This window comes from Grammomys surdaster, unplaced genomic scaffold (assembly GCF_004785775.1).
Source record: "Grammomys surdaster isolate TR1022 unplaced genomic scaffold, NIH_TR_1.0 140, whole genome shotgun sequence".
Taxonomy (NCBI): Eukaryota; Metazoa; Chordata; class Mammalia; order Rodentia; family Muridae; genus Grammomys; species Grammomys surdaster.
The window spans coordinates 6,018,107-6,038,603 of record NW_021604598.1 but is presented as its reverse complement, the minus strand read 5'-3'; the positions used below and the strand labels follow the sequence as shown (position 1 = coordinate 6,038,603).

The following is a 20,497-nucleotide window of genomic DNA, read 5'->3' as shown; positions in this document are numbered from 1 at the left end:
CGGAAATAAAACCAAGGAAAGAATATGTAAACTGCCTAGATCTGATGTTTATTAAGGTTTAATACTAACATAGAACTATACAATGGAACTAACAGGCACGACAGGCAAAGGTACCCTAAGACTACTAGTGGAGGATTTTAAAAACATCACTTTTCCATTCTTAAATTTTTCTTTGTGAAGTGTATTTGTGTCAGATGTATGCGTGTATGCATGTATGTGTATCTGTGAAGGAAAGCTTAACATCAACTGTTTCCTCCTAAGTTCCACTCTCAATTTTATTTACAGAGGCAGAGAGTCTTGATAAACCTGTAGCTCAGTAATTGCGTTACCTAGCCTTCTTAATGGATCCTGTCTCTCCCACTAGAGCACTGTGACTACAGGTGGAATGCCAAGCCTGGAAGGCTGTTTCATCAGAACTCTAGTCTTCAAGTTTTCAAGGCAAGCATTTTTATCCACTAAGACATCCATCCCCTTAGCCCTTCTTCGTGTAGCTTAACCCTCAGTGATAGAAATGTAATGAATGAGCTCTCTGGAAACAAACACTGATAATTTGAAAGAAAGATGCACTTTCTCCTTATTAGTACAGAATATGTTTATTATATGATTCATTAAAAAACCTTAAGAGTTGTAGCTGAGGGAGAATATATAAAAACCTCCTTGAGACAACCAAAATGAAAAGGCTAGTCAAGAGCTTTAAGATCCTTTTTTATTTCTTTTTTAAAAAATTATAATCAACAAGAACACTAAAAGAGGATATAGCAAGGGAATGTTAAAAAATAATAATTATGTAAATAAAGTAATTGTTTCAGAGTATACTTCTAAGGGACATAAAACTTGTAAAGCTTTAATTCAATAATTGCAAGTTACCTGGAAACAAAGTTGACGGTCCTTGGGCAAAATCACAAATAAGGACAGTAACTTGGCGTGATTTTATAAAAATTACACAACTATATAAAATATCAGCACATAACAGCAAACAGCAACTCCAACTTAGTACAAAATAGAAGACTGAGATTAGAGTAAGCTAATATAATACAAAAATTATGAAAATACTTCTGTTGCTAATAGGATTTCTGAGGTTTGATGTTATCACTAAGAGTTTACTGGCATTGAAAATTAATATGCTAGGAACCATACTGGAAACTAATGACCTTTTATTGAGGAAAGAAAGGGCATTAGTCACATGACTGTGACTGGCTCTCTCCAAATCGCTCCATTTCCAAAGATTTATTACATCCTAGGAAATGCTTTCAAACAAGATAGAGAAACTGGCATGAAGGGGTGCAGGCCCAGGAGAGTGGGACAATGACAAATGACTGTGAAGCATTACAAATTGAAGAAGTAACATATATTTCCCAGGCTGGGCGGTGGTGGCGCATGCCTTTAATCCCAGCACTTAGGAGGCAGAGACAGGCGGATTTCTGAGTTCGAGGCCAGCCTGGTCTACAGAGTGAGTTCCAGGACAGCCAGAACTCCACAGGGAAACCCTGTCTCGAAAAACAAAAACAAACAAACAAACAAAAAAAAAAACCAACAAAACAAAACATATACTTCCCTGGCTTAGGTAATGCATTTGAGAAAAGGAATTCTACTTAACAGAAAACTGAAGAGTAGGAAATGAAATATAAACTATCACTGAAAACCTAGAGTGTAATATACATTGTATATTTTATATTAGTTACTACAGTACACATTTTTAGCACCTTTGTAAGACTTGTACATTAAGTTATCCACTGAAAAGAACCTTACCTTCAGCCACACCCCAAGGATACTGCCTTCCTCTGACTCTTTTGCCATTAACTTCAATGATAGTATTACTACCTACCACAGCAAGAGGTAAACGGTCCTATAAAATAAAGTGATATTCTAAACACATCTTTACAGTACTCATGATTCAATAAATAATTTGTAATATTCAACATATTAACAAAAAAAAAAAAACCTATATTCACTCTTACCAGCCAAGCAATAATTAATTATCCAGAAAACTGTTACTCAAATAGTATTACTAAAGTATGTGATGAATACTGCTCTGCAGGTGAAGTTTTAAGAATAATGTACTATGTATTGGTCAAATTAGTTACAAAATTTACTCTAAAAACCATCCCATATTTGACACAGAATAAAAAAAATACATTGATATTAAGAAAGAATAGAGAGAGAGGATCACAAATCTATCTCATTATTATCCTTAACAATATGAGGTGCAGAAAATATCTATTTTCTAAACTAGTCAGAACCTCACATCTACTTTTTAAATCTGTATTCACTCATCTTTATGCAGAGTATAACTTTCCAATATTTTTGTATCTCTCAGAATTATAGAAAAGGCTATTTTGTAAAACTCCTGAAATTCTTCATTGGTCAGACATAAATAGTCTATCAATTACACAGTAATTATATTATGCATGTATCATAATAAGACCAGTATTCAGTAAACCACTTTGGCTCCAGGTACTCAAAAACAAGTATAAATTTAAACACACATAATTAAAAAGCCAGGTGTGGTAGTCCCACCATCTGGGAGACAGAGGCAGGTGATAGATCTAGGCCATCCTGACCTACAAAGCTAGTTCTAGGATGGTCAAGCTAGAAAAAACAAAACACCATAAAATTCAAATGATGTAGAGTTTTGTTGATTTTTATAAAAAGAGACAAGTTTTATCAGGCTCTTAAAAAATGAAAACACAAAAATTAATTCCCTGCCTACTCATACTTGTTTCTTAAAGTGAAAAAAAATTATATAAATATGAAAGCAATTAATTGAAAAACATTCAGAATGGTATTCATCCACCTACTCTGTGCAATGCTCTGCTCTATGTATTGCTAATCAAAAGTAACTATAAAGTTGATAAAATTAGGGGATATCCACATTTGTTTCTGTAAGCCAACTATTTTTTTTAAGACTTTTAGTCTTTCAAAATAAAGCACAATTGGAAGGCTCAAACATCTTACTGTGCAAAGAAATGAACCTACTTTTATCTTCTTAACCAGCTTATTCTCTTCTTCATCATCTGTTTCTGGAAATTCATATATTTTAATTTTATGTTCTTGGATTTCTTTCATTATCTAAAACAGAAGGAGGGAAAGGGTACCACACATAATTATAACATTAGCAGTATTTTTACTAAGTATTTCTTGAATTGTTTTTTTATATGAGACCTCTGATGCTTTGTTCATATTTAAATACTAAAACCTATTACAGGGGAACAGGGAAAATAAAGGTGCCTACCATACCAAGTAGAAGGAGAAAAAAAGCAGAAACAGAACTGATTCTAGAAAATGCTTCTCCAACCTCCACAAGTATGACAGAGCATGCACCTTCCTCCCTTCCTTAACCCATATACACACACAGACAAATAGTGACATGAAATTTAAGGTATTTTAAATTCAATTATTTCAGAAGTGTGAATCATATGGGTGTTGTCCCAAATGAATTCAAAATAATGACAGAAGAGTTTACAATGACAATGGCATTTACTCAGCTGGTCTCTACTATAATGTCTTTTGGTCATTTATTTAAGGTGAAGATTATCTCTCTTCATATAACTTAACTCTCTCTGAAAGCTCAAACAACAGAGCTTAAAGTCACCTAAAAATTGTAGCAAGGGTAAGTAAAAAACACGACAGTCACAGAGAAAGGTTTAACACTTTAACAGAAAAATTCATTACATGTACAAGTTGTTTAGGCATAAATCTAAAGCCAAGTAAGCAAGGAAGGAGAAAACACACAGTAGAAATAAAGAACCTCAAGACTTGGCAATATTAGAATTACCTGGTTCAAATCCAATTATCTTATCCAAGAGGATTTCAAGGTCAAGAGAATACACACATGCAAGTAACTGTCACCTACCCATACAATCTGAACTCCTACCACTCTCCTAGCAAGACCTTCCCTGGCTGTACTCTTATTACACTGCTATTCTCACAGCAAGAGTCTCCAACAGCAATAAAGGGGCTATAAACAAAATGAGTTACACGACTACAATACTGAACAGAAATAAACAGAAGTAAGCTCTGCATGCTGGTACATGCCTGTAATACTAGTGTGTGGGAAGCTGAAACAAGAGGACTAAGAGTTCCTTGCTAGCCTAGGCTGTTAAGTGAGAGCCTATCACAAAAAAGAACAAGCTAAATTACCAATGCCCATCAATAGGACCATATCTTCATCACTGGGCATATATATCTACTTTAAAGACAAAATAATGGCTGGGTGAGGTGGCACATGCCATTAGTCTCAGCAGTTAAGTGGATCTCTGATTTGAGGCCATTCTGGTCTAAATAGTGGGTTCCAAGAAAAACAGACCTACACAGTGAGACCTTGTCTCAAAGTACAAACAGTGAAAATAAGTGATGCCTGGCATGATAGCTCATGCTTTTAATCCCAACACTCAGGAGGCCGAGGCAGGCAAATCTCTGAAATCTTGAGGGCAGCTTGGCCTATAGACTAAGTTCCATAAATTCTGGTCTATAAAGTCAAGACTACATAGAGACCCTGTCTTTAATAAACGACTGTCGGGCAGTGGTGGTGCACGCCTTTAATCCCAGCACTTGGGAGGCAGAGGCAGGTGGATTTCTGAGTTCGAGGACAGCCTGGTCTACAGAGTGAGTTCCAGGACAGCCAGGGCTACACAGAGAAACCCTGTCTCAAAAAACCTAAACAAACAAACAAACAAACAAACAACAGATAAAATAGCTACTAGACTTGACAGCAGTGGTCCTTGGTCAAAAGTTACACAGTAAACTTATATAAGTAAGCATTTTCAAAATAAATGCTAAGACCTCAACTAATTGGTAAGGATAATGTCCAACAATGATTTTGAAAAATCTCCAAATGATTCTACGGGTAAGAAACATCGCTCTAAGCATACAGAAAAGAAACTTGAGACTAGAAGAACAACACAGAGGTAAAGTATATGCACTAAAGGACTTGGGTGCAGTGTTCAGTGAAAGAAAAAGGAAGGGAAACAAACAGTAGGCTTGTGACCAATCTAAAGTAGAACTCACTACTAAACAACCCATCCTTTCACCTCTAACTTGTCACAATAAATTCATACAGAGATATAGACTATCCAAGGTAGAAACTTAAGAGGTAGAGACACAAACAAGACTGCCATGATGCTGCGTCCAGTACAGTTTAGAAACCCTGTCTCAAATAACAATGAAGAAATAAGAAAAATAGAAAAGAGGAAAAAAAAAGGATAAAAAAAATGAGGAAAAGGAAGAAGATGAACAGGAAGGGGAGGAGGAAAAAGAATGGAAGAGGCTAAAGGAAGAGAGAAACACACCTGTGGTGAGAATATCAGTAGTAAACTCTGTTTAAGATGTCACAATTTGTAAGAATATAATACCACTTCAAAGCAAATTTTAACAGGTTCTTCTTACTGTAACAAGTTTTGAAGTATTCTAAAATTCATTTTAAAAAGGTTTTTTTTTTTTTACATAGAAGCCTATAAAGATGAGATAATAAAACTCTCAAGTCTATTTTGAATATAATTCAAAATTGCTGTTCTTTAAAATGCTGGCCTGAAATTTTAAAAAAGACTATTGAAATAGACTTTCAGAAATTTACTTTAGATTTCTTTTTTTTTTTTTTTTTTAATGGTTTTTTTGAGACAGGGTTTCTCTGTGTAGCCCTGGCTGTCCCAGAACTCACTCTGTAGACCAGGCTGGCCTCAAACTCAGAAATCCGCCTGCCTCTGCCTCCCAAGTTGCTGGGATTAAACGTGTGCACCTCCACTGCTCAGCAACTTTAGATTTCATACATGCCATATAGAACAAAACAAATATAACAAAATGAGAAAAAATATCATTAAGAATATTACTGAAATAACAGGACATAAATTTAGTCGAGAAAGCTAAGTGTGTGTGTGTGTGTGTACATATGCATTATCTTCTAAATGTTTATCCCATTAAGTAATACAAACAAAATTAAGATTCAAGAGAAAAATAGAAAAAGCATAAGCTTGTAAGAATAAGCAAAAGATAAATGGACTATTTGTACTAAAAAGCTATTAATTACAAGAACAGTTGGAAAACACATAAGTTAATTAATTCTTACTTACCTGCTTTTTAAACTGTTGGCATTCCTCTGGTGTAAGTGTGTCTGCTTTGGCAATTAATGGGATGATATTCACTTTTTCATGCAAACGTTTCATAAACTCAATATCCAATGGTTTAAGTCTGAAATATATAGTATTTAATATGACTGAATACATCTGTTTGAAAAAAAAGGATTCTTCATATCTCTGACAATTAATTTAATACAATAAGCTACTTTATTTACTTATCAGAAACACTCTGAAGATGTATTGGGTCAGCCAACAGGCAGAACAGGACTTTAAGAAGCAATGGAGTGGTTAAGGAGGCTTTTTGACTCTTGCTTTTGAAATACTCTGGTCACTGGGTTTTAGCCCTAAAGAGGAATTGGAAAAACCAGAAAGGCTCCTTCCTAATAGTATTTCCTAGAAGCAGCTTTATATTTATTAAGGACCATAACAAGATGGGTGAGTTTTTTATTCCATGAAAAATTTTAGTCCTCTTTTGATATATGTAATATTTGCTGTCAACTATCTTTCTCAGACAAAATATTAAAAGTCAGTCTTCAATATGCCTGTTTGTTATAATCTGGCTGCTGTGTTTTGGCACTTATACTTTCAAAACCAAATACTTCCACTGTGGTACTTACCATCTAATGTGGCCAGTATGCAGCACCTAAAATATATTCCCTCACCAGCTCATCTAGAATCAATCCCCAAGATCTTCTTTGTATGCCAGATTTTTTTTCTAAAGAATTATTTATTTTATGTATAGGAGCACACTGTAGCTGTCTTGAGACACACCAGAAGATGGCATCAGATCCCAGTATAGACGGCTGTAAGTCACCATGTGGTTACTGGGAATTGAACAAATCCTCTCAAAGAACAATCAGTACTCTTAACTGCTGAGCCATCTCTCCAGCCCTATAAGGCAGATCTTTAACTAGTGCATTTCCCAGACTTTTGTGCTAGGTCATCTTCATTTATTAACCCTACATTCTGCGTTACTAAAATCACTACAATAATTTATGGCCAATAATTCCCCAAACTGCCCATTCAAAGCTTAACTGAGATGTTCAAGTCACTGTCTAACTCAGTGGTTATGCTCCTGGAATATGCCATGTTCCTTAGAATCAAGAGCTCAACCTGAATCTCCATTTTTCTCTCCTCTTCTGTTTTCTATCTCAGTGCACAGTAGGTACTACACAATGTACCCAAATACTTAATCCCCAAACACCTAAGACTGCTTATCTTTTCTCCTTCCTTCATTCCCTGAGATTATCAAGGCCTGCATGACAAACATACAGGCACTAACACAGAGACAGATACCCTATCCATTTTCAACACTTCAGTTCAGACCATCAAGAACTCCACAGTAGAGAACTACATAAGCCTTTCTGGTTTGCTAGCATACTACCCACACAAGAGCTACTTCAATCTGACAGTCTTACTAAAAGCCATATTCTTTAGCTGCTGTGATTCACTAACATTGTGAAGACAAATATTTCTCTCCTTAATCTACGTGCATTGTGTCAGGATAGATTTAACTTCTCATAATTCTTTAAAAGTGCTATACTTGAAAAGTGTCATAGGCTACTACCATCCCTGCCTGGAGCACTCTTTAGTTTCACAATCTACCTATTTTGCTTTCCTAGTACTTACTTATTCATTCTTTCAGACATGACAGACATGTCTGACATGTCCAATCCCTCTGGAAAGCCTTCTCTAGATGAAGAGGGGCCTTAGCACTTTATGTGCTGTGTTAGGAAACATTTGCCCTGTGTTTGTTTTTTCCATTCTAACACTAAAAATTCCTTTTAGTTGAGTGCTTTTACCTCACTCATCTGTATTTTTTAGCACCCAGCAAAGGTGCTAAAGGTTCCCAAATATTTGATGACGAAGTAAAGTGCTATCATTTTCTCAAGTCATTTAGGAACCATAGTGAAGACTGAGTGTGTACACTTAAAATGTTCCAGGGACTATAATTAATGTTCCACAGTAATAAGTCAAGATAATGGAAATGTGATCCCAAAGGCTATTCCTTAACTGTATAAGGGACAATGAGAAAAATAAAAGGCTGAATTTTGTTATAATTCACTGTTATAAACAATGATAAGGGCAAAATTCAGCTTTTAACAGTATCTTAACAGTGAACAACAGTACAAAAGATCATAATAAAATTTTCAGTTTTTATACTTACAAAAGGATTTTATATACATAAATTCTGCTTTAGTTCTATTACTTAAATACTATGCATTTAGCATAAGTATCACAACATTTAAAAAGGAAGGTACGTATACTAGCTATGGCAGGGACTCAGGGAAGTCAACGTCTTAAGCATAAACTAAGAGCGAGCTCCAGCAGTCACAGGAGTGTGTACTGGTATCAGCAGCACTGGGGAGATGGAGCAAAGTGGGAGCTCAAAGCACATTCCAGGATACACTGGTTTATACAGTTGAAATACGATGATGATTATGACGATGATAATAATAAATGATAAAATAAATAATAAATAAAATCAGGACCAAAAAACCATTGAAATCAATTTAAAAATTAAATTGTAGGGAAAAGGGTAAAAAAACTCCATAAAACTTTTCCATACTTCTAAATTAGTATAAAAATATCAGCCGCTTACAAAGTGAGTTAACAGCAAAACCTAGTTTGTTCAACATGTTAATCATATGGTGGTTGAGATTTTTTCTGTACCCATTTAGTTTTCTAAGATTAAATTAATAGAAATTCAAAGTGGGGGGTAGGAGGTTAAGACAGGATCTTATAAAGCTCCAGGCTAAATTTGAACTCACTATATAGCCAACTCTGAAGGTGAGACTACATGTATGCTCTTAAACGTTCAGCTGAACAAATTAGTTGAACATGAAAAAGACCTTTATATACAATTTCTAGAAGATAAACCCACATTAAGAGAAAAAGATTATTTTACTTCAAAGCCTGTAACATGATTTCAAACCAAATAACAAACATTAATTAATTACATATATTTCAAAATAAAATTCATTGAGTGATCTTTGTTTAAAGTGGCAATAGATATTAAAAGAATAAATCAACATTTTAATATCTGAAATCTAGCTTTTAATAGCAGCTACTGAACAGTGAACAAGACAAATGAAACAATAAAAAATGAAATTTAAATTGCCTAATATCCAATAATGACACAAGTATCTGATTGAAGAAGGAACTGATGATACCATATTGTACAGAACTGAGAGACTCACAGAAGACCCATGTTTCATTTGCCAAATTGTATGTAATTTCAGCCCACAGAGAGCAGGCCATTTGTAATCTGATACCAAATTCACTGTCATAATCTTTAACTTAATCCTTAAGTATCACAAATCTATAGGAAAAATTTTACTCTATCTCTAAAAATTATTAAGCTGGTCAACTGTTTAGGAATAGACACAGGAAATAAAATTTTCCCCTGTGAAAATCAAGAAATGGGTAAAGGACATATATATCATTTGAACTGTAATTTCACTTCTTTTTAAAAAAAAAAAAAAACTCTTAATTCCCATGTAATTTTAAGAGATAAAAATTACTCTCAAAGGAAAATAGGAATGTAATTTCATAAGAATCCTAACACTTGGAAAGGGTCCAAAGATTTGTTATAAACTCACTGATTTCTATTAACTGTAGAAGATCCTACTAGGCTGACTTCTAGGAAGCTGTGCTAAGAAAAAGTTCCTAGGACTGGACAGTGGTGGCATATACTTTTAATCTTAGTACTCAGAAGGCAGAGGGAGGTAGAGCTCTAAGAGTTTGAGGCCAACCAGGGGCACCTAATTTAGATGGTTAAATTAGGCTGTGATTTATGCACCCACCAACAAAAATTAAATAGCTAATAGAATTAAATTAAATAGAAATATTAATAGCTAATCATAACATGTATCTACCCCAAACAGTAGAAGAGTATAGAGTTTTTGTTCTGTTTTTGAAGAACCGGTTAGTTACTATCAAGCAGATAGTATCAGACGAATGTGTTACTAGTTCAGTCTTAACTACCTAAAATAAGGAGTAATACTGACTTAAATTCACAGTTAAGGTCTAACAAACCACTTACTAAAAAAAACATAGCATAAGAAACTATTGGCACTTAAACTTATTTTTTATTATTACCTTTTTTATTAGGTTTATAAGAAGTTACTTTGTTTATAGGTTGTTACCTCGGGGTTTATTAGAATCTCTATAAACTCTCTATATAATTATAAACTTAATTTGGTAGTTCAACCTCCTATAAAAAGTGATACAAAAACCAAAACTTAAAAAAACCACTAGTTTTAAGATCTCAAAACTCAGAATGGAAACTGGAAATGCTTCTTTTTGTGAAGATGAAATGCAGTTATGTATGCAGAATTAAGGAGTAAAATGACTAACTAGGACTTAAACAGGTTATTCCAAGCCACTTTACATGGGATTAGGTTGCTTTATAAATGATCTAGTTTTGCGTACTCCACAAACATCATTATTCTAAAACATGCATACAAGATGAGTAATTAATTATACACAACGGTGTAGCAAAGTATCAAGGTACTGACCCATGTCCTGAAGGAGCAATGAAGTATAAACAACACTGCACCCTGTTATCAGGCATCTGACGTCTGTTCACTCGAGACTCTGCATTTAAGTAATCCTCAAATTTACTATCAATGTAGTCGATAACGGGCTGCCAGCTGTATAATGCAGATAAACAGAACAATTAAGCTGCAATCCTATAAAGAAATTAACTGCTTGACAATTAAAGGACAGTAGTTTTAATTTGATAAACTAATTAATTCACCAGTAGAAAACATCTCGGACCCATGGCTCCAGCTATATATGCAAGGGAGAATAGTCCTGTTAGGTATAGTTGGGAGAGGAGATCCTTGGTCCCATGAAGGCTGCAAGCCGTGTGTGGGGGAATTCGAGGGTGGGGAGGTGGGAGTGGGGGGGGTAGGTGGAGGCACATCCTCATAGAAGCAAGAGGAGGGGGGATGGGATAGAGGGTTCCTGGGTGGGTGGGTAGGTGGGTGGGAAGTGGGGTAAGGGGAGAACATCAGAAATGTAAATAAAATATCCAATAAAAATTAAAAAAAATCTCAAATTTTTCTACATACTGACTCAAAAGTAGGTAAAAATTAGGGTTGGGGAGATGTCTCAACCACTAAAGCATGGAGATTTGTATTCTAATCCTTAGAACCCATGTAAAAAGCCAGGCATAGTGTGGCAAGTGCCTGTTACCCCAAACTTGAAGGAAGGTGAGGCAAAGATGGACCCCTGGAGCTCACTGACCAGCCAGTCTAGCTAAACTGACAAGCTTTACCCTGTCTCAAAAATTAAAAGGGGAGAGTCATCAAAGAGACAATTGGGCCTCTACATTTGTATACATAATACATACATACATACAGATAGACAGACAGACAGACAACACCATGAAAACACCAATCCCCTACACACACACACACACACACACACACACACACACACACACACAGAAAAAAATAGATAAATGACATGAAGTATATCTTGATTCATTATTTTTTAACTCAAATTTAAAAAATGAATTGTTCTATTTGAACAAAACTTTAATAATTAGTAGTTACATTAGTAACTATGTCAATGTTAAATATTTTACAATCTGAAAAACTTATATCCACAGTTTTAAATTTCCAACAAAGATTCAACAATACAAACAACCTCATGATAAATTTACTGGATATTTTTAGAGTTAAGAAAATCTTAATTAATTAAACCTCAACTTCAATGTGAGCTGTAGTTCCATGAGTCTTTAACTCATCGATAACTTACTGAAAATCTAAAGTCTAAAAAATTACTAAGTTAGGATGTAATATAATTTATATAACAAAATTACAGTTAAAATGTTTAAATTTATAATTTATATAAGTATAAGAGGTAATAATATATTACAATAGTAATAGATGTGTATATATATTTATACATGTACATATATGTAATATATATGTGTAAGTGGTATTATTCCACTGTATATAGAGAAAATTCAGAGGCTGAAAAAGGATTTAAAGTTCTCAAACATCTTGGGACCCAAAGAGATCATGTCTCAAAACATCAAAAGAAAAAAAAAAAAAAAAAAAGACACAAAACAAGAACCCAGACCAGTCCAGAAAGCAGTATCTTCAAGTAAGAAATACAGCAAAGTTGGTATATGAACCCAAGCCCTAATCATTTAAAATTAATGATTCTCACTGTTACCTTTTTGTTATTTTTTTGTTATTCTGTCTTTGTTTGTAAAACAGGGTCTCACTGTATAGTTCTGACTAGCCTGGAACTTGACACACACACACACACACACACACACACACACACACACACACACACACACACACATATATGGAGTCCAGGCTTGCCTTGAACTCAAAAGATATGCCTGCCTCTGCCTCTGCCTCTGAACTGGTAGGATTACAGAGGTAAAGGTCTAACTATACTGGAAAACAATAGGGACAAAATAGTAATCTTACCAATTACTATTATCCACTGCATCTCCAAATCCTGGGGTATCAACTATCGTCAACAGCAACTGAACTCCACCTTCTTTGATTAAAACTTTGGATTGTTCCACCTGTAAGAGTCATTGTTGTACATATTAATTATATATTATGTGAATTGTTTTCTATAACAAGAGGCAAGAACACTCAACTTTCTCAAAACCAATTTTGGAAGCTGACTGCAAATTAAATCTAACCACCTACATGCACACTTTGTGCTTGTGTGTGCGCACGCAAGCGCGCGCGCACGCACGCACACGCACGCACACACACACACACACACACACACACGGGCATGGTATGTACGTGGCTGTGGAGGCCCAAGGTTGATGTGGGAGTCCTTATTGTTCTTTATCTCATGCACTGAGGCAGGGCCTCTTAATTGAACCCAGAGCTCATTAACATCCCTGGTCTGGGTAGTCACTTTGTCTCTGAAATATCCACAAGGTCGTTACAAGGGTTTTGGATCCAGATCACAACTCAAATTCTCTCAAAACCACTTTTAACCACTGAGGTATCTTTCCAGCCCCTAAACTTAAAAATAATTATGGCCGTTAGAGACCTAGTTACTTGAAAGAAAACCACATGTAAATAATATGGCAAACTCTTTGCAAACTCATCCTTGAAGTGTCTTAAGAAATTTTAAAGTGTTGTAGGAAAAAAGCCTTAAACTATAGCTCTAGTTCCTGGCAAAATTTATAGATTTTCTGCAGGCCTCATCTGTACTGCTGAAGGTATTTATCATTTATCCAAAGCATATTCTGTAGCATCTACCTTCCAGAAGTCTGAGAGAAAACAAACACTGCTTCAAAAGCAGAAATATTTCTCTTAAAGGCTAAAATAACTTAAAGAAACTAGACTTGTACTCAACCTTTCAGAGTCAAAAGCCTAAAATGACATTAAATTACCAGATTTAAGGAACAAATGTGATCATGGGCATGTAAAAAGTAGCTTCAGCAATCTGGGCTGAGTAATCACTGGAGGAAGTTTGGTACCTTTCAAGGATTATGAAAATGAGGATGCCTTTCCACTCCCTCTTAACAGGACGTCTTTTAACAGACGTCTGGTAACAGAGACTGTGAAGCTGAGGTTAAGGTGGTCAGGCAGGAGAACTTTTACACCAATGCCTATAGTACGCACTTCTGAGATGACAAAATTGGTCTTTACTTGTACTGTCCAATACAGCAATTCTTGATTACACAGTTACTTACCTCTTGGAATGTTGATGAGTGTGAGCAAGAAACTGAATATTTATTTGTATTTCATGTAGCTACCAAACTGAGTATTATATGTTTCAAGAGTTTTTTGATGAAAGTAGTTTATTATCAGGAAGATATTGAAATTAGGTGAAAGAATTAAAATTGGGGAAAAGAAAGTCAGCAATTTGGCCTATCTATGGAAGGCTTGTTTCCTATCTCCTAGATAAGTCTTGAACTTACCATGTTATTCAAACTGCTTTGACCTTGGGTTATATTATCAGTGAAATTGAATATCCCAAATACAATCATATTTATCTACTACCAATTAGAATATTTGAATACATCAATTAAATATTAGTAAGTATGAGGTCTATGTATATTAAATAAACTAAATATCAATAAAGAAGAGTTTCAACTATTCATAGTGTTCAATTATCAAACAAAAGTCTAAGAAGTTCAGACTTTAAATTTTTCTTTGGGATCTTCAATCAAAGGATAATCTGGTCAAATCTATACCTCAAATTATTTTTAATTCATTCTCAGCTTTTTCATAATAATTAATGATATATGTCACTAAACAGAAACAACCAGAGACTAGAGTAATGAACGGCTCAGCAATTAAGAGTGTATGTTGTCAACCAAATAACCCTATTAAAAAATGGGGTATAGAGCTAGACAAAGAATTCTCAACTGAGGAAACTCGAATGGCCGAGAAGCCCCTAAAGAAATGTTCAGCATCCTTAAGTCATCAGGGAAATGCAAATCAAAACAACCCTGAGATTCCATCTCACACCAGTCAGAATGGCTAAGATCAAAAACTCAGGCGATAGTAGATGCTGGCAAGGATGTGGAGAAAGAGGTACATTCCTCCATTGTTGGTGGGACTGCAAGATGGTGCAACCACTTTGGAAATCAGTCTGGCGGTTCCTCAGAAAATTGGACATGGCATTACCTGGGGACCCAGCTATACCACTCCTGGGCATATACAGAAGATGCTCTAACATATAACAAGGGCATATGCTCCACTATGTTCATAGCAGCTTTATTTATAATAGCCAGAAGCTGGAAAGAACCCAGATGTTCTTCAACAGAGGAATGGATACAAAAAAATGTGGTACATTTACACAATGAAATATTACTCAGCTACTAAAAACAATGAATTTGAGAAATTCTTAGGTAAATGTTCTTAGGAACTAGATAGAAAATATCATTCTGAGTGAGGTAACCCAATCACAAAAGAACACACATGGTATTCACTCACTGATTATTGGATTTTAGCCCAGAAGCTTGAAATACCCAAGATTCAACTCACAGACCACATAAAGCTCATGAAGAAGGAAGACCAAGTGTGGGTGCCTCAGTCCTTCTTAGAAGGAGTAACAAAATACTCAAGGGAGCAAATACAGAGACTAAGTGTAGGATAAAAACTGAAGGAGGGGCCGTCTGCAGACCATTCTACCTGGGCATTCATTCCATGTGCAGTCACCAAAGGTAGAAGCTCATGTGGATGTCAGGAAGTGTATGCTGACAGGAGCCTGACATAGCCGTGTCCTTAGAGGTCTGCAAGGGTTTGACATATTCAGAGACAGATGCTCACAGCTAACCATTGAATTGATCATGGGGTTCCCAATGGAGGAGTTAGAGTGAAGACTGAAGGAGTTGTAAGGGTTTGTGGTCCCATGAGGAGAGCAACAATACCAACCAACCAGAGCCCCCAGGGTCTAAACCACCAGCCTGCGAGCACTTAGGGAGGGACCCATGGCTCCAGCTATATATGCAAGGGAGGATGGTCCGGTCAGGTAGAGGTGGGAGAGGAGATCCTTGGTCCCATGAAGGCTGGACGCATTTGTGGGTGGGGGGGATGGGGGGGCACATCCTCATAGAAGCATGAGGAGGGGGGATGGGATAGGGGGTTCCTGGGCAGGAGGGGGGAAAATGGGGTATGGGGAGAACATCAGAAATGTAAATAAAATATCCAATTAAAAAAAAAAGAGTGTATGTTGTCGAGGAACCAGTTTTGGTTACTAGCAGGTTGACTTAACAAATAACTGTAACTCTGTTTCCAGGACACGTGACACCCTTTTCTAAACCTCTCAGCACGCACATGGTGTACATACCAAAACAAATATATCATAAAACAAATCTGCTTCAAATAGCGTCTGGTTTTATAACAAATTTTATTACTTCTTTAATGATAACAGTTTATATTTTAAGACATTTTTGTATTAAAAAAGATTAATCACAGGGGCTATAAGAAAAGTGGCAAAATGACTAGTTAGCATTTTCAAGACCCCAGGCTCAACCTCCATTTTTAAAAAGTTTAACTTATTTATTGACTTGATAAGAAAAGTTAAGTTTTTAGGTACTTTGATGAGTCTATTTATACAGATAGTTTCCATCTCTGACCTATGAAATTCTGAATATCCATGCATGATTAAATACAAACAAGTCAGCAACCAATGAAAAAGATCCAAAGACTATAACTGTAAACTACTGCCATTCACAGGATCCAATTTTATCATATCATCTGGTTTTCCAAGTATCCTCATGGGATCCATGGAAAACAAGTTAACTCAAGCCCAGGAATTTGAAAGTTTTCTTAACAATCTGTTCCAAACAGTCACTTTCCCATGCACTGTTCTTATGCAGGTCACATCAGCATATTTTAAAGTATCACCAAGGGTTCTCTAAGATTAAATGCATAACTTAATGCCAAAGGAATGAAGTGACACAAAGGAATGAAGCAAAACCATTTTCTACTGTTTTTCTCTAGAAACTAAATAAAACTAAATTTCATGTTGTTTCTGTGTGTTGTGGATTTACTGTGGCATTTTTGACTCCCTACATTACATCCAACAAGTCAAAGATACAGATACTTCTACTAATAATATAGCTTTTCTTTCTTTTTTTTTAAAGATTTATTTATTTTATGTATATGAGGACACTATTGTTCTCTTCAGACACAACAGAAGAGGGCATCAGATGCTGTTAACAGATGGTTGTGAGACACCATGTGGTTGCTGGGAAGTGAACTCAGGACCTCTGGAAGAGCAAGCAGTGCTCTTAACAGCTGAGCCATCTCTCCAGCCCATAGCTTTTCAATCTAAGAACAAGTCAAGCCTTCAATGTTTCTTATTCAGCTTTATAACCAAAGAACTATATACGAGATATTTATTAACATAAACAAAATATATTATTTAATTAAGTGCATAACATGTTGAAGGAAAGGTTAAAATTTCTGTCAAAGGTTTACACCTTTATTCATACTTCCTCAAGAGTGGCATTAAGGCCAAAACTCTGAAGAAAGCCTGATACATTTACTTGGCTCAAAGACAGAAACACTTCATTTAATACCTCAAACATTTATTTGGAAAACATAAAAAGTGAAAGAGACCTGGTATGGGTGCACAACCGTTGTACCTGAGCAAGCCCAGGTCTCTTGGACATAAATGCTTCCTTCATATTCACTTACAGGTATTCATTCTTGTCCTTTTGTGCACATCTATCACCAATCTTCAGCGCCAGATTTATACTCAACCTACTTACTGACTCTTGCCATCATACCACTTCACTAAATCCTAAAAACTATCTCAATAACACCATACGTATGACAGCATCTTTGGTATTTCATATTTTCAGTTGTTTCCACTAGAGATCCTTGAAAATGTGTCCATCATTACTGAAGACCCCAACCTATTGGGTAAAACACTCAAATATTTATGCAATCGAATGGTTCAAAAACCAAAAAGGAGTAGCATCTATAAGAACATTTAATTAGGTTCTATGAAAAGGCTTCAAGAATCTCTAAATATTTTATTCTAAGAACATAATCTATTGCTTTCAATTTTTCTTGTCTCTAGAAAAATCGTGTAGCTACCTAATCTGTATCACTATAAAATGATCATTAAAGTGATTTGCTAAACTTCACATATCAAGAAAACATTTTATAGTAAATCAAGATAAATTTGGCAGTCAAGAACTTAACATTTGAAATGAACTAAATCTCAATAGAAGACAATTTTCTCCAAGGAAAGATAGCTCACAATCTTATGACAAAAAACTTACAGTTTTTAAAAATCAATATAAAATGTAAAATAAGATGTAATTATTGCATACATATACTACTGTATACAGCATAGTTACTGTTTGTTAAAAACTTTTGTCAACCTTGGGGTCTATATTTGAAATAAGAACATGAAGAGTGCAATTGTCTACTTTCCCCATCACTTAACTTTAATAAATTATTGGTAAAAAATATATATATATATATAAACCAAGACAGACGTGACATGGCATCATTGCATTCACTTTGATATATCCTTCAAAGTGGTAAAAAGAAACACTTCCCCCTCATACTTCTTTCCGAGATAAGATTACACCAGTCCCACCTGTGGAACAGCACAGAGCAGGAATTCTGGAACACTAAACTCTGTGACTATAGCGTAAGTATGAAATGATCTGGGGCCTGCTCCCACTCATGTTGAGAACCACTAGTATAGGGAAATCCGTGCCTGGTAAGTGCTCACATCTAGAAATGCTCAATAATGATCCTCAGGCCAACAGAGGAAGTTAAAAATTCATCTTAGTCAAGTGAGACTTTCACTTGAATTAGAACCACTGAGGAACATCAAGTCATCTCAGAACCAGCTCTCTACTAAAATACTTAGTAATCTTCCAAGCCTATGAATGTCAGCAAATCTCTCCCCCAAAACACGAGTTTCCTATAAATGTAACACTCAGGGGAGAACTGATATTGTGGTATTATTTATTAAAGTTTCACTCTTTGGGTATAACACAGGAGAGGATTTTTCTTTTCTTTCATTTTCTGACAACTGGAAATGTTAAAAAACAAAACAAAAAAACCCTTCAGGTCACCAAAGTCACAGATGTTTTTCAAAACTCCAGAACTGGTCTATGTGTATGAAATGTGATATAATATTTAATCAGTTTATTACTTTAAGGACAGATCATCTGTTAGATTACTAGGGTGTTGGGAAGCCAAGAGGCTGCAAAAGATGATCACATTCTAGCTGTACTTTTGAATGATGCTCATCCACAATATGTCATTTTCTTCCCTGGGAGTGAATGAGCAAAAGATTTACCTTCCTAAATAAATGCTAGCTGGGAAGACACCTGTAAGATTTAAAATGTATAGGACTCATATTTAGACAAAGAATTGCTGAAAATGGGGAAGAAAAAGACAAGAAATATTAAAATGATCGAAGGAGTCTAACGACACCTCAACAGCCAGCTGGTAAATAAAGCAGACATACTCAACCTTACTGAACATGGAAGACAATACATGAAAGCAATGAAATAAATGCCTTTTGTCTTTACACATATGTATACATAGAATACTAATATGAGTAAAAAAAAAAAAAAAAACCAGAAACCCAAATGTTCATTCAAAAATAAAAAGCATATACTGTCATATATTTCTACAAAATACTCCCCAGCAATGAGACAGAACAAGTATAACCACCTGCAAATGTAGTACTCACTGACCCAGAAGCTGGTTACCTGGATACACCTGTGTGAAAATCCATAATACTTATCCTTAAGTTTGTGCCCTTTTTTCTCAAAAGGTGTTTTCATAATAAAAGTATTTTCAGAACAAAACTGAGTAAAAAGATCAAAGGAAAAATATAACATGTAATGTAGAAAGTAAGTGATGGCAATGCCTTATGAAACCTACTTATCAGATATTTCTGCAACTTGTAGAATAATAAACAATGACTATAATCTTTTACTGAATATTTTATCATATTCCATGTTAAACTAGATTCTTATGTGTTAAAAAATCTCAAAATTACATGTTACTATTTTCATCTGCTATACTGAGTGAATAGATAAAGAGAACTAAAAACAAGGGGTGGAGAGATAAGTCAGTAAAATACTTGGCACACAAGCAAAATCTATGTTAAAAAGCCAGCCAGGTGCAGCAGCAGTATGTATTTACAACCTCAATGCTGGACAGTGGAGACAGGAATATCTCTGAGGTTCACTGGCCAGCCAACATAGCCTAAGTAGCAATCTCCCAGCCAGTGGAAGACGTGTCTCAAAAAACAAGGTTGATAGCTCCTAAGGCATAATACCTGAGATTGTCATTTAGCAAAATAAACCAGAAAAAAGCTGTTAATTTATAAAATTGACAGTGTGTTATTATTTGTAAAATAATAATAAAAAAGTTAACCCATTTATGAAGAACTGATTAGTCTATACAACTAACAGCCATTGAACACCTATAGCAAATGTGTTTGTGTGCATGTGTGTATGAAGAGGCACTGGACACACTACAGCTCAGAGTTGAAACTTGTCTCTTCCATTTATTTATTATATTATCTCAGCACAACACAGTCTCTGTATCAACTGCTGCATTTGTAAAATGATATCTTACTACCATCTACCACATAAGACTAAGAACAAGTAAACTAATAAACACTCACAGCATTTACAGTAGTAGCTAGAAGATGACAACAATGACTCATTAAGTGTTAGATTTTATTATTGACGTAGATCTAGAATTACTTACCTCCAGGCTAGAACAATAATGAAAACTTAGAAAACTATCTAACCAAAAATGGATTTTATAGGTCCATAACAATACCTAGCAAATTATTTTATACCAAATACATGTGAACCTAGAAGTCTATTGAATATTACAACATATATTAAAAAATATGAGTTTTTGTTCTTTAGGATTAGAATCAATATTAATCACAAAATATGGCATGTAGATTCA

The 20,497-nt window shown here is 35.1% G+C and overlaps 1 protein-coding gene across 2 annotated transcripts in view; it reads right to left on the bottom strand.

Annotated features, from left to right (window-relative positions):
- Septin7 (septin 7) overlaps nucleotides 1-20,497 on the bottom strand; it is a 63,182-nt gene that overhangs the window by 9,959 nt on the left and 32,726 nt on the right. For both annotated transcript variants that reach the window (XM_028763728.1, XM_028763727.1), the window contains exons 5-9: nucleotides 12,530-12,630; nucleotides 10,592-10,726; nucleotides 6,066-6,183; nucleotides 2,977-3,069; nucleotides 1,750-1,846 (exon numbers count right to left, since the gene is read on the bottom strand). In XM_028763728.1, the coding sequence (XP_028619561.1) occupies nucleotides 1,750-1,846; nucleotides 2,977-3,069; nucleotides 6,066-6,183; nucleotides 10,592-10,726; nucleotides 12,530-12,630 (544 nt within the window). The remainder of the gene's footprint in view (nucleotides 1-1,749; nucleotides 1,847-2,976; nucleotides 3,070-6,065; nucleotides 6,184-10,591; nucleotides 10,727-12,529; nucleotides 12,631-20,497) is intronic.